Genomic DNA, 11,913 nt, shown 5'->3' with positions numbered 1-11,913 from the left:
TTGGTCACCTTTAGAGCCCACCAGAACCTCTGTTAGGTACCAGCCCTTTCCTGGGAATCTGCAGGCTCATGTGAGCTCTACATCAGATCTTCCTGATGTAGGGTTTGAAGGGCTTTTCTCCTTTCATAAAACAGGACAAGCAGTCAGAGCACATAAAGAAACAGTGAAATTATCCAGGCAACTACAGAGGGAACAGAGAAACACAGAAAGGTTTAGTCATTTGTAACTCCTTGAACTCTTCCCATGTTATCTACCCAGTGTCCCCTAATTTAGTGAGATTACCAAGATGAGTTTACTACTTTCCTACCTTATTAATATTTATGAAGTATCCATGAGCATGCAGGATCCACTTGGGCCCTTCCCAAAGGCCAGGGGAAGCTCTCCCTCTGGTTTCTGCCCACGTGGGTGTCCCCCAGGGGTTGCACAATGCTGGGTGAAGCTGTGTGCCTTTAAGCTGCTGTGTTTTGCTGCCTTTCCCATCCTGGTGCTTTCCAAAGAACAGGGTGTGCTGCACACTCACATCTGCACAGAGATCTCTGCAGCCAGGGCTCCTTCCCCCACTTTTCTCACTACAGAGCTGTCCCTGAGCAGAGCACTGCAGCAATTACAGAGCAAACCTTGATAACAAATCAAAACAGGAGATGGCTGACGTGAGGTTGTGAAAAACTGCTCAGGGCTAGAAGGGAAACATCACCTGCCACCTCCCTCCCTCCAAACCTGCCCTACTGAGTGTGTGCAAAGCAGTTCATCATTTCCATTCACAGCTTCTGTAGAATAAATGGCATTTTTAGCTTACTGAAGCCAGAGCCCTCCATTCCTGAGCACCTCAACTCCCCTAACCATGAGAGTCAGAGACACGGGCAAGAGGGAAACACAAAGCATCAGGATTTAGAAAAATTCCCTTCTATTAAGTGCCAAGATACCATGAACTTAGGCAGTGCCATTGCTTCCCAGAATTTACTAGGGAGTGTTTGAGTAAGAAAAGCCATTCCTGCAGAGTGCTGCTGTGCAGAGCAGAGCCACCACCTTTCTCATGGGTAGGTGGAAGCCAAACCCCGTGGCCTGGTGTCCAGAACAGGCTCTAAACCCTTCCAGCAGAGAGAGCTCCTCCTCCCACTCACACCGTGGTGTCCAGACACGTGGACAACTCCAGCAGGGAGGGGCTGGGTCATGGGCAAAATCACAAACTCACCTTTTGCTGCTGAACAAAACAGACACATCACCTGTGTGAAACAGGGCACAGGGCATAGCTCTGTTCTCTAAGTTTGCACAGCAGTTTCAGCTCAACAGTGTCTCACAAGAATGAATCCACCCTCTAGAACATTTAACCAACCCATCAGATTACTCTATCAATCTAAGGATTTTTCAGATTAGAGCTTAAAAATTCCCTCCTTGCACAACCCCTGATCTGAGCTACCCCACAGAGCACAGTGAAACACGAGGCAGGGCAGGAGCAGCTCTGTTAGGAATCAGCATCCTCTGCTTTTGTGCTGCTCTCCACAGCACCTCCCCACCAGCCCTTCAGAATCTGCACATTTCCTGATAACTCTCCTAAAGTCCATTTCCTGTGTTCCTGCAGATCTCAAAATTAGAGGTTTGCATCTGTAAATTGTGACTTTTTCCACCTACTCACAGCTCAGTGAAGGTTTCTGGAACTTCCAGCAAACTTAGCTGATTTTGCCTCCTCAGAACCAGTCTTGTGAGCTGAAAAACCCAGTTCACACCTCTGCTTCTAGAGCAAGCAGTTCACAGAAACAGTGAAAATATCTAGGCAACTACAGAGGGAACAGAGAAACACAGAAAGGTTCTCTCACAGCAGCTCACAGGCATGTGTGCAAGGGAAATCACCACTTCTGCTGGCAGAGGCAATAAAGATACCTTCATTAAAACTGCCTCCAATTTCAGAAGTGCTGCTCATGCCATATTCCTCCTCTTGAAAATCCTTGTAAATTATTGACTGGTGTGTATTCTGTACACATCTTGTAAAAATAACAGAACTTCTGCTCTACTGTTCTCTGAATCTGGAGTTCGATGAGATTCTTGTGACTTTAGGACAGGATTAGGATGATGAAACCTTTCTCATCCTGCAATGGGAAACCAGTGAAGTAACTGGGAATCTCAATGTCTGAACCTGTAACACCAGGTACTTATTTTGTACCAGTTAAAAGTTAGAAGGGAAAGTGAAACCAGCCACAGTAAGTTTATTTCAAATTGTCCTCTCTAGGCTGTCAGCCAGAACTCAACTCAACAGTTTAAACCCATGTTTTTAAGACAAGTGACCTCTTCTTTTCCATCAACAGAAATTTTTAAGAACACAAAGAAAGCAAAAGTGCTAAAGAATATTTATTTTACTGTATCATGACATAAATCTCATTAACACTGTGCTTTGTTTAAATATAAAAATTATTCTCAAGTACATTAGTCAAATAAGGGTTTGTACACCATAGGTGCTGGTGCTTTGGAATTCCAGATGTAGTAATCAGAAGAAATCAATTCCCGGGCTAAAGGGAAAAAACAGGCAAGAAAAATAAGCATTACAGGGTGCCTCACAATCAGACATTCCTTCATCCAAGTTTAAGTAACTACTAATCCATCTTTACCAGTTTACAGAAAAGGTATAATGGCCTCTTTAAACTGTAAGACTCTTACTATTATTTGAAAATCGTTTCTGATAATGAGACATTTAAAGTCTCAGCTTCAATTACCTTTACTAATGTATCAGTCATGAGCTTAAAATTCAAACAGAGGTTAAGTCAAAAGCAGGTGGATGGCTTGGATTTTGTTCAATGAATATAAATTGCACGCTCAATATAAACCATGAAAATGCTGCTTTTTCTGCGTTACAATTTAGGGCTAGTGTGACCTCTCACAAAATTAACAGTGTAAACGATGCTTTTCAGAAGGCATTTACAGAGTTGCAACAGAGAGACAGCTACAAATAAAAATGCTTCCATTAGGCAGAGCTGGTTTAATGAGCTCAGATTTAATATGTGCTTTCTGTATGCCATTTAGGGTATTTTTGGTGCAGGTTTGGCAGTGCTCATGGGTTAATAAAAAGCAGATTTGGGTTCTGCTTCACACATTCAGTGTAGAGCCACATCCACCAAGAGGAGCTGGTGTGGTGACACTGACAGCAGCAGTGTCACCTTGCATGCAGGTGCTCAGTTCTGTACCTGGGTATTCCCAACCCACAGAAAATGTCTCTGACAAAGGTGTCCTAAACAAGGGGCCAGATTAGGGAGGATCATTCCCTGTGTCCCCCAAAATAGTTCTGCCATTATGGAAAGAATAGGAACCAGCTTAGGGCAGAGGGGAGAGAGACCCAGAGAGAGGCTGACTTTGTAAGAGCTCTCATTTCAAATGGAGAGGCCAGTCCCTACTCCAGGGATGCTTTAAACATCACAAAAAAACCCCAACTCAACAAAAGAGTACAAAAGTCCAACTTTAGTCATGCAATTTTAGTAATTGATAGCCAGTTCATAACTTCAATTCAATTTTAGCAACTCACTTGCAGTAATTTTGGGTTTCCCTGGAACAAAGATCTGAACAGAATGCTGGTCTACATAACATCCAGTAAGCGTAAAATCTGAGATCCTAAAATACAGCTACAAAAAAAGAGGGAAAACACAATCAGATGCACATTGTCACCCTTGCTGTACAAATCCTGACAATCTGTGTCACATGCTCTGCGTGTGCAAGGGTACTCCAAAGTGACAGGATGTCAAATCCTCTAGGCAGGAAAACAAGAATCCATGCTGAGAATATGAGATTTTAAATCAATGTATCTTCAATTGAAGACAATAAAAAAGTGGCTACTAAGGCCTCTTTTCCCAGAGCCTGTGACTTACTTTTACATAAGCAGTGTTCCCAGTGCACACATAATCAGTCGGGTGCTCTTTGCCTGCGGTGCCAAAAGACACAGTTCCAGTCAGGGAAATCTCCAAAGATTTGGGGAACTTCTGTCCTAAAGGCAGAGACAGCATCTATTAGATGTCACACAGCTGTGCCCAGGCTGCAGAGGAGGGGCTGGGGAAGGAAGGGCAGTCACAGGGGGGAGGTCCTTACCAATGACCCAAACCAGGAGGCTCTTCTCCCGGGACAAATCCAGTTGGCCATAACTAACTTTGTACTCTAACTGAGCAATGGGGCCCCTAGATGGGAGAGAGGAGAATTAAAACCACTGCAGTTACTATCATTCAGCATTTGTTAATGCCTGTTTTGTTACAGAAAGCCAGGAAATGCTGACAGACATAATTTATGTGCATACAGACCAATCACACCTATCTGAGCACACTGCTAATTTATGAGAAGAAATTACAGAGCAGGAGGAAATCACTGTGCTTTCAGCCCAGTAATCATAAAGGAGCTGTTGATGTTTTAGTTCACTGATAGTGTTTTACCAACACTGTGATCAGCATCAGCAACTTTGCATCATTCCATCTTTGAATTTTCATGATAATTAGGTGGCAGCATGGTCATGGCAGCTGTCAGAGAGGTTTAGATGAAAACTATTATTTTAATTTGAAATAACTATATTTTTGATAAGCTGATCTGTAGCTAGGATTGGCAGTCTTAAGGAACAGGTAACCCTGTTGAGTTGGAAGTGATCCCCAGCTTAATCCACCTGGGGGATTGTGGCAGTGTTTCATGTGAGAAGATACCACAGGCAAACAGGATGAGCAACACAAGTATTTGGAATGTCACCAAATATTCTGGTATAATTCTGTATTCAGCCTCATTTCACCAAGGTTGGTGTTCACTGGTAGCACCCTGAGAGAGCATAATCTGTTATATTGACTCCTGACAAGTTCATTTTGGGAAGATAACAGAGAAATGGAAGAAATTCATTTAGGTTTTCTTTATTCTTACCTGTTGAAGAAAGGTATACGAGCTTCACAGTACTCAAAAGAATTCTTTATGCTTTCATGGAGCTTTAAATTAACTGTTATTTTTATCTGTGATCCCTCTTCAACGAGTTGGTAACACCCCAAAATTGGTGGGACAGGAACCTGGAAAAAACTATATTCATTCTCAAGATATATTAACACCATCATCACAAGATCAGTTATATACTGTTTCCATTGGTAAAGTACTTTAAAAAAGACCCCAAACACATATTAATTAGTGACTGTGCTAAACTCTTCAGGCTGCTTGTGATAACAGAGACCTGGGGGGCATGCACTTGACTTCTCAGCCTGGATATAATTTCCTAATTCAAGCATTTAAGTGGCTGATTTAAAGTAAGAGCAGCATTGCCAAGCAAAGATATCAGTAACTCCTGAAGGTGACTCAGACAAGTCAAGTCAAGTCCTTAAGTGCCTTCCAAGCAGTATATTACACAAGAACCATTTTATATAATGTTTTGTTATCTACATTTTATATAATGTTTTGTTATCTACATTGGACTCAAACTCACTCCAGCATGCCCATGTGGGCTGATGCCCACACAAGTGTTTTCATTTCTGTTTGAACACTAGAAAAAACCACGGGTTGGGAGTGTGCTGTTACCTGGGAAGTGTAGTAACACAGGTTGAAGGAGTCTGAAGGAGGAATGAAAGGGAATTTGTAAGGTCCATTGTACACAGAATCATGCAGAGGCTCAGCACTGGTGGACATGAGCATGGCAGGGTCCACGGAGGTCACACAGTGATGGACCACGATGTCCTGGAGCGGCGGCGCGTTCGTCGGGAGGGTCAGGCTGAGGGTGACGTTTGGTGCAGATCCCTCTATGTCACACTGGGGAAAAGGAAATCAAGACATTATTCTAAAACACCTGAATCGAGTCACAATGAGATGTTCAAAAATAAAACATAATTTTAGGATTAAAAATAAATAAAATCCCTACTGATTTTCAGTTGTCTTTGATCACTAGTACTAACCACCACAACAAAGACATCGGTCTCACTTGCTGACAATTAAATTAATTAGGTTGTTTTTACAACATCCACTTAATGGATTCCAGCATGCTCTGGATGGTTTCTGTGGTCCCATGCCAGCTCTGTCACAGCAGAGTGTCCCTTGTCTCATTCCCAGCAGGCCATGATCACACCTGGGCTTTCTTCTTGTGTAAGGCCATCCACCCACCCTGCAAAATGACCTGGGAATTGTCCCTCTGAGAGCAGGAAGCTGCTCACCCACACAATCCCTACCAGCATGGCAGGTGGGAAATGTTACCCAGGCTTTGGAAGTGCAGCATCTAGGTTGGCCTCCTTTGGAGATGAGATTCCCACTGCATGCAAATAATTAAATTACCAGTTTATTAGCAGGTCCCTCTCCTTGTAAAACACTGGCAGTTACAAATACAGTGTGCCAAGATAATATTGTGTGCTTCCTAAGCATAATTCAAAACAAAGAATGAATTGACAGCACAAATTATAGAATATATTTCATAATTATTATGGATATTACTTTAATATATTTCATAATTATTATGGATCCAGTTAGTCAATAGTCCCCACTTTGCAATATTAAACAATGAGATATTTTAATATTAAACAATGCCCACAGAAGCCCATCTCTGGAAGTGTTCAAGGCCTGGTCAGACAGGGTTTGCAGCAACCTGGTCTAGTGGAAGGTGTCCCTGCCCATGGCAGGGGGTTGGAATGTGATGATCTTTAAGGTCCCTTCCAGCCCAAACCATTCTGGGCTTCTACAATGAAAACCACTGTCACATACAAACCATCCAAAATAACTATACAACCAGTTACTTTCACCAGGTTCTTTATCAACTGTTCTTATATCATGAAACACCAGCATTTGTGGGATCAAAATGTTGTAGTAGAATAAGAAATAACAGAAGAATAAACTTTGGCAGGAAAAAGAATTAAAATGCTCATGTAAGGACACTTGTAGAAGACATTCAGACATCTCAGCCTGGATATATTTTGTCTAATTCAGGCATTTCAGCAGATCATTTAAAGGAAGGGCAGTGTGGCCAAACAGTCAAAGGTACCAGTAACTCCTGAATGTGACTCAGACAACAAAAATCAGGAAAATTTTCAACTCAATATATCATTTTACATCAAATAATTATTTACTTTGCACAACAACTACTTTGCACATCAAACACTCTCACCTTGCAGTTCACAGCTCCATAAACTTGCCACGTGTCCACCACATCCCTCTGGTCATACTGCATACACTTGACCTTCTCAGTGATGCAGACATGAACCTGAGGCTTGCCCTTGTAGGTGCAGGATCTCCAGGCTGGCTGCTCCTTATCCGCAGGCATCTCCTGGATGTCCTCAAAGGAGCTGTTCAGGCTGCGGATGTTGGTGTTCAGGGGGGTGCCCAGGGGACAGGCCTGGATCAGCAGATTTCGGAGCTGCCCCACCTTGCTGCTCAGCTCAGCCTCGTTTTTCCGGCTGGGAGAGACGTAGTCCATGATGCCCAACAACAGAGCCAGTCCCTGCGAGAGCCCGCTGACGGTGAGGAGGGGTGGCCGTGGCTCCAGGGTCCCCTCCACCAGCGGGACGCAGGCGTAGATGAGGCCGCTCTTGTGGAAGGCCAGCACGGGCCAGAGCTCCCCCGCGGCGGTGGACACGGAGTACACGCAGGAGTGGTTGATCCTGGTGCAGGTGTCCCGCTGCTCCACGAAAACGTGCTCGTCCACCAGCCGCAGCTCGAAGAGCAGGGCCTTGAGGAAGGCGCTGTCCGAGGGGACGGGGACGTGCGTGGAGCCGTTGAAGGTCTCGGCGCGCAGCTCGACCGTGGGGTAGCGCCTGCGGGGAGGGGATCGGAGCGGCTCAGTGCCTTTGTGCCACCCAAAACATCACCCCAAACCAGAGCTTCCAGGGGCAGAAGCACCCAAGCCCTCCTCTGGCTGCAAAAGCATTATGAAAATACTTGGATTACTGATATTTGGTTTCTCTTCATTGTTCAAACAACTCCCCAAAACCCACTGGGCCTAAAAATAACCTTGTGTACATGGAAGCCTGCAGCAACCTGATAGAAGCAGTGGTGGGATCAGAACATAAATCACTGTCAATAAAACCATTCCATGAGTAGTTAGGATTCTTTCTAGCAAGTCTAAACTTTAAGTAAATACATTCTCATGAGTAAATACCTATTTTTTAAAATAAAATGTGAATCTGTCCATCTATGCTGGCTGTCACACAAAGGTACAGAATTTTTTATGACACTAAGGAATGACTCCCACCAGTGCAGAACTTCAAAACATTTCTAAGAGGTGAGATCACACTGAAGATAAGTTCTCAGATATTTAAGAACATGGATGTTCTATGTAATAAAATGCAACTACAACAGCTTTTTGCCTAGATAGAGTACAGAGTCTACTATATGTAGATAATGCTACAGCTTTGCTGCCATAACAACAATAACAATAATAATAATTCCACACTGCACATGCAATGTATATGACTTAAAGCTTTTATGACTTTTTCATCATTTCATTTTATCAAGTATTCAAGATGTAACGATAATGTCATGGGCAGAGGTTTTGTACAATTTAGAATGATGTTGTACCAATACATATATTTCATTTCAAATTTTCTAGAGATAATATTTGAGGAATATCATATTAACTGTTTAAAACTATATCTGGGATTTTTTTGTCTTGCAGCAGTATTGTTTTTTAAAGGGGAGTGGGATGAATTTCTTTTCAAGGTAACCTAAATCCATCAAGAGGAACTGAGGAGTTGTCTTTCAATAAATAGCCGAGAAAAGAAAAAAATATTACTTCCATGATTGCACTGGTTTTGCCCTGGTTTGGAACTGCAGACTCCCCTGAGTGTCTCTTACACGAAGTTTGCTGACAGCCTGGCTTTCCTACATTCTGTTTTGTGGATTCCCTCAGTAGTTATCCACAGACCCTCAAAGTGCCCCTCACAGGTCACACACACAAAATTAAATCACTTTATGGATCATCTTGAAGCAGATGTTTCTCAGATGTTTGTTTGCACTCAGAGCAATGCTTGCACACCAACGTGGCAGAAAAAATCTGCACAGATATATAAAGGCTCTCACTTGGTGTCCTTTTTATACCGTCCTTTTAGGACACATTGACAGTCTGCTTTCCAAACTGCCATGGAACTTGCAACTCCAGCAACGTGGGACTTTGTTATATCTATGACCTCCATCTGCAGCACTTCCCTCCTGCTCCTGAGCATGTCCATGGATCTTATCCTGCTGCCTCTAAGTCCCACCTACATCATCTTCTCTTAACTGAGTAGCTGGAGGCAGCTACACTTCCTCAGGCTTATTTTCAGTGACTGTGCCTTTTTTTCCTTCATTCCTAATCAGGCATCAAGGGCTTTTGGGGTTGTTTTTTTTTTTTGTCTAAACATAGACAGAGCAAAGCCAGAGCGACAAAATTCGTAAACAGGATACAGATGACAGCAAAACACCTCCCTGTGCTCTCACATTTTATTCTGAAGAGCAAAGAAACAAAGTGGGTTTACAGCTCTAAAATTTATGAGGCTTTGCAGAGCCAGGGTGTTGATAAGAGGCTATGTGTAACCTTGGTGAGCAGCTCTTCTTTTCGGCCAACATTTCCAAAACAAGGGAAGAGGAGATATTTCAGTCTGGTTTTGTTTTAGTCAAGTCCCAGTCTCTCTGCTCCATTTGCTGAAGCTGTCCCCACACCACAGCAGCCTCCTCCTCCTCCCACTGAATTTTACCAGCTGAGTCATTAGATCATTAGTTAGCCCTTCAGATCCCAGTTTTTTCAGTATTCCCTTCTAGAAAGTGATGCAAATTAAAAAAAAAAAAAAACGACAAAAGTTTCCAAGGATGAATGAACTTCAGTGACTCAAGAGAGAGACCATCCTTGTTGCCTGAATTAAGTTATGATCAGCTAAAAAAAAAAAAAAAGAGGGGGAATGCTTTGATGTCCCCGATGTCTTCCCTGAGGTCAAAGATCAGGGCTCACGTATCTCCAGCTGAGTGCCTAAGTCCTGAAACCAACAGTTTCCATGTGATCCGGGCATTCTTTATATTGTCTGCGTGCTTTGTTGAATTTAAGGTCAGTTAGGAGGATAAACTTGGGGCTTCCACGGCCCTATTATTTCCTCTGGGAACTTGAAAGATCTAAGTCTGGAAATCACTTGAAGCATCGAGGACAGTTTGCCCTTTTCAAAGGAGTGCTACTCCTTGTGTCTGCCGCTCACTGTGTGACAAGTCACTTCAGACACCCCTGTCACCATTCCCCCCTGCTCCGTGGTGATTACACTCCCCGAGGTTTTGGGGACAAGGCTTTCTCTTTATCTGTGTTTGTAGAGGGGAGGCCTCATCTCTAGTCCTGTAGGTAATACAAGGACCATAATACTAATCCTAAAACAATCAGAGGAGTGTCCAATGGAGAGATCTGTCTGCACCTGAAGATGGAAGATAGTTGACTTCCTCTTTTCTTGGTTGTTTTTTTTTTTTTTTTTTTTTTTTTTTTATTCCTAGGTTTTCTCTTTGCTTTTACTGAATTCAGTCTAGGACTGTAGGTCACTTTATCCAGGTCTTGTTTTTTTTTTTTTTTTCCACGCAAACTTTCCCTAACTGCAGTTAATTTTCTTCTCATTATCTGGATTTCTCTGAAGTCACAGAAGAAAAAAAAAGGATAACAAATCTTGCCAGCCCAATAAAAGTAACCTGCCTAGCCCAAAGTCTTCCTTTATATCTGCAAGAATTCTGAATAAAAACTGTTCCTTTGGAGGACTCTTTAGTGTTCAATAACTTAAAAGTCCTCCAATAACTTTTAAAAAAAAGTGTTTATATGCAAAAATTAGCATCAAATGGAAAGCTGAATTTCTGTCTGAAAGTACTCTATTTTACCTAGAGCTACAGAACAACATGGAGAGAATATAAATAAAATACAAGCAATAATATATGCTTTCTACTTTGCCCATTTTGATAATCTGACAGTATTTCACAATCACTCCCTTGTCCTTTACCATGTTAGGGCAAAATGTTTACAGTGACAAAGAAGAAAGAGGAACGGAGCACGTGCAAAATGCAGAAGCTGGGAAGAAGCTCCCCTATTTAGTTAAAAGCACATTACGTGACCCTGATTCTGAACTTTCCAAAATCGGAGTCAGAAACGCACAGCATCCAGCGGCACTGGGACGAGACGAGGGATTTATTCAGTAGCAGATGGATTTGGTGGTTTTGCATCTGTTTCGGGGGCCGCGCCCCGGCCCCACAGGGCAGCAGTGTCCCCCAAGACACCCAGACCCCCAGAGCACCCGATCCCCCCCAGGACACCAGGATTTCCTCCAGACCCCCAGAGCACCCGATCCCCCCCAGGACACCAGGATTTCCTCCAGACCCCCAGAGCACCCGATCCCCCCCAGGACACCAGGATTTCCTCCAGACCCTCAGAGCACCCGATCCCCCCAGGGCATCAGGATTTCCTTCAGGTCATCCAGACCCCCAGAGCACCCAATCCCCCCCAGGGCACCGGGATTTCCTCCAGACCCCCACAGCACCCGATCCCCCTCAGGGCACTAGGATTTCCTTCGGGGTACCCAGATCTCCAGGGAACCCTCAGGAACATCCGCGCCCCCTGAGGGCATCCGCTCTTCTCAGGGCGTCCGGTTCCCTCCACAGCACCCGGACCCCCAAGAGCATCCGCTCCCCTCAAGAACGCCCGGTCCCTCCAGGGCACTCGATCCCTCATAGCAGCTGGATCCCTTCTAGATCACCCAGTGCACCTAGCCCGACCCTCGGACCTGCCCAGCTCGCCGTGCCCGCGCCCCCTCCGCGGTACCGTCGCTACCTGGAGAAGAGCACGGCGCCGCCGGCCGCGTGGTCGTGCCTGAGGAGCCACAGCGCCCGCAGGGCCATGCCGATGGTGCCGACGGTGCCGATGGCGGCGGTGATGCCGCCGGTGCCGATGGCGGCCGGGGAGGAGCCGCGGCCGCGCCGTGACCGCCCGGCGCAGCTCCATTTCCGGCGGGCGGAGGC

The 11,913-nt window shown here is 44.5% G+C and overlaps 1 protein-coding gene across 1 annotated transcript; it reads right to left on the bottom strand.

Moving 5' to 3' along the window:
• Positions 1-2,338: 2,338 nt before the first annotated feature.
• On the bottom strand, positions 2,339-11,859 carry AP5M1 (adaptor related protein complex 5 subunit mu 1). The gene is made up of 8 exons (XM_053980225.1): positions 11,726-11,859; positions 7,076-7,721; positions 5,509-5,736; positions 4,870-5,009; positions 4,066-4,151; positions 3,849-3,964; positions 3,509-3,605; positions 2,339-2,501 (listed from the first exon to the last, which is right to left on the bottom strand). Exons 1-8 carry the CDS (start codon positions 11,791-11,793, stop codon positions 2,419-2,421), a joined length of 1,464 nt encoding a protein of 487 aa, XP_053836200.1. The 5' UTR covers positions 11,794-11,859; the 3' UTR covers positions 2,339-2,418.
• Positions 11,860-11,913: the final 54 nt, after the last annotated feature.

This window comes from Vidua macroura, chromosome 6, assembly GCF_024509145.1.
Source record: "Vidua macroura isolate BioBank_ID:100142 chromosome 6, ASM2450914v1, whole genome shotgun sequence".
NCBI lineage: Eukaryota > Metazoa > Chordata > Aves > Passeriformes > Viduidae > Vidua > Vidua macroura.
This window is presented reverse-complemented; position numbering and strand designations above follow the sequence as displayed.

Bases quoted from the DNA above. Each gene is read 5' to 3' on its own strand.
- AP5M1 (XM_053980225.1), bottom strand. From the start codon at position 11,793: ATGGCCCTGCGGGCGCTGTGGCTCCTCAGGCACGACCACGCGGCCGGC. The intron at 5,737-7,075 runs GTGAGAGTGTTT...CCTTTTCCCCAG, and splicing joins ATGGAGCTGTGAACTGCAAG to TGTGACATAGAGGGATCTGC. The intron at 5,010-5,508 runs GTAACAGCACAC...AGTTTTTTCCAG, and splicing joins TGTGTTACTACACTTCCCAG to GTTCCTGTCCCACCAATTTT.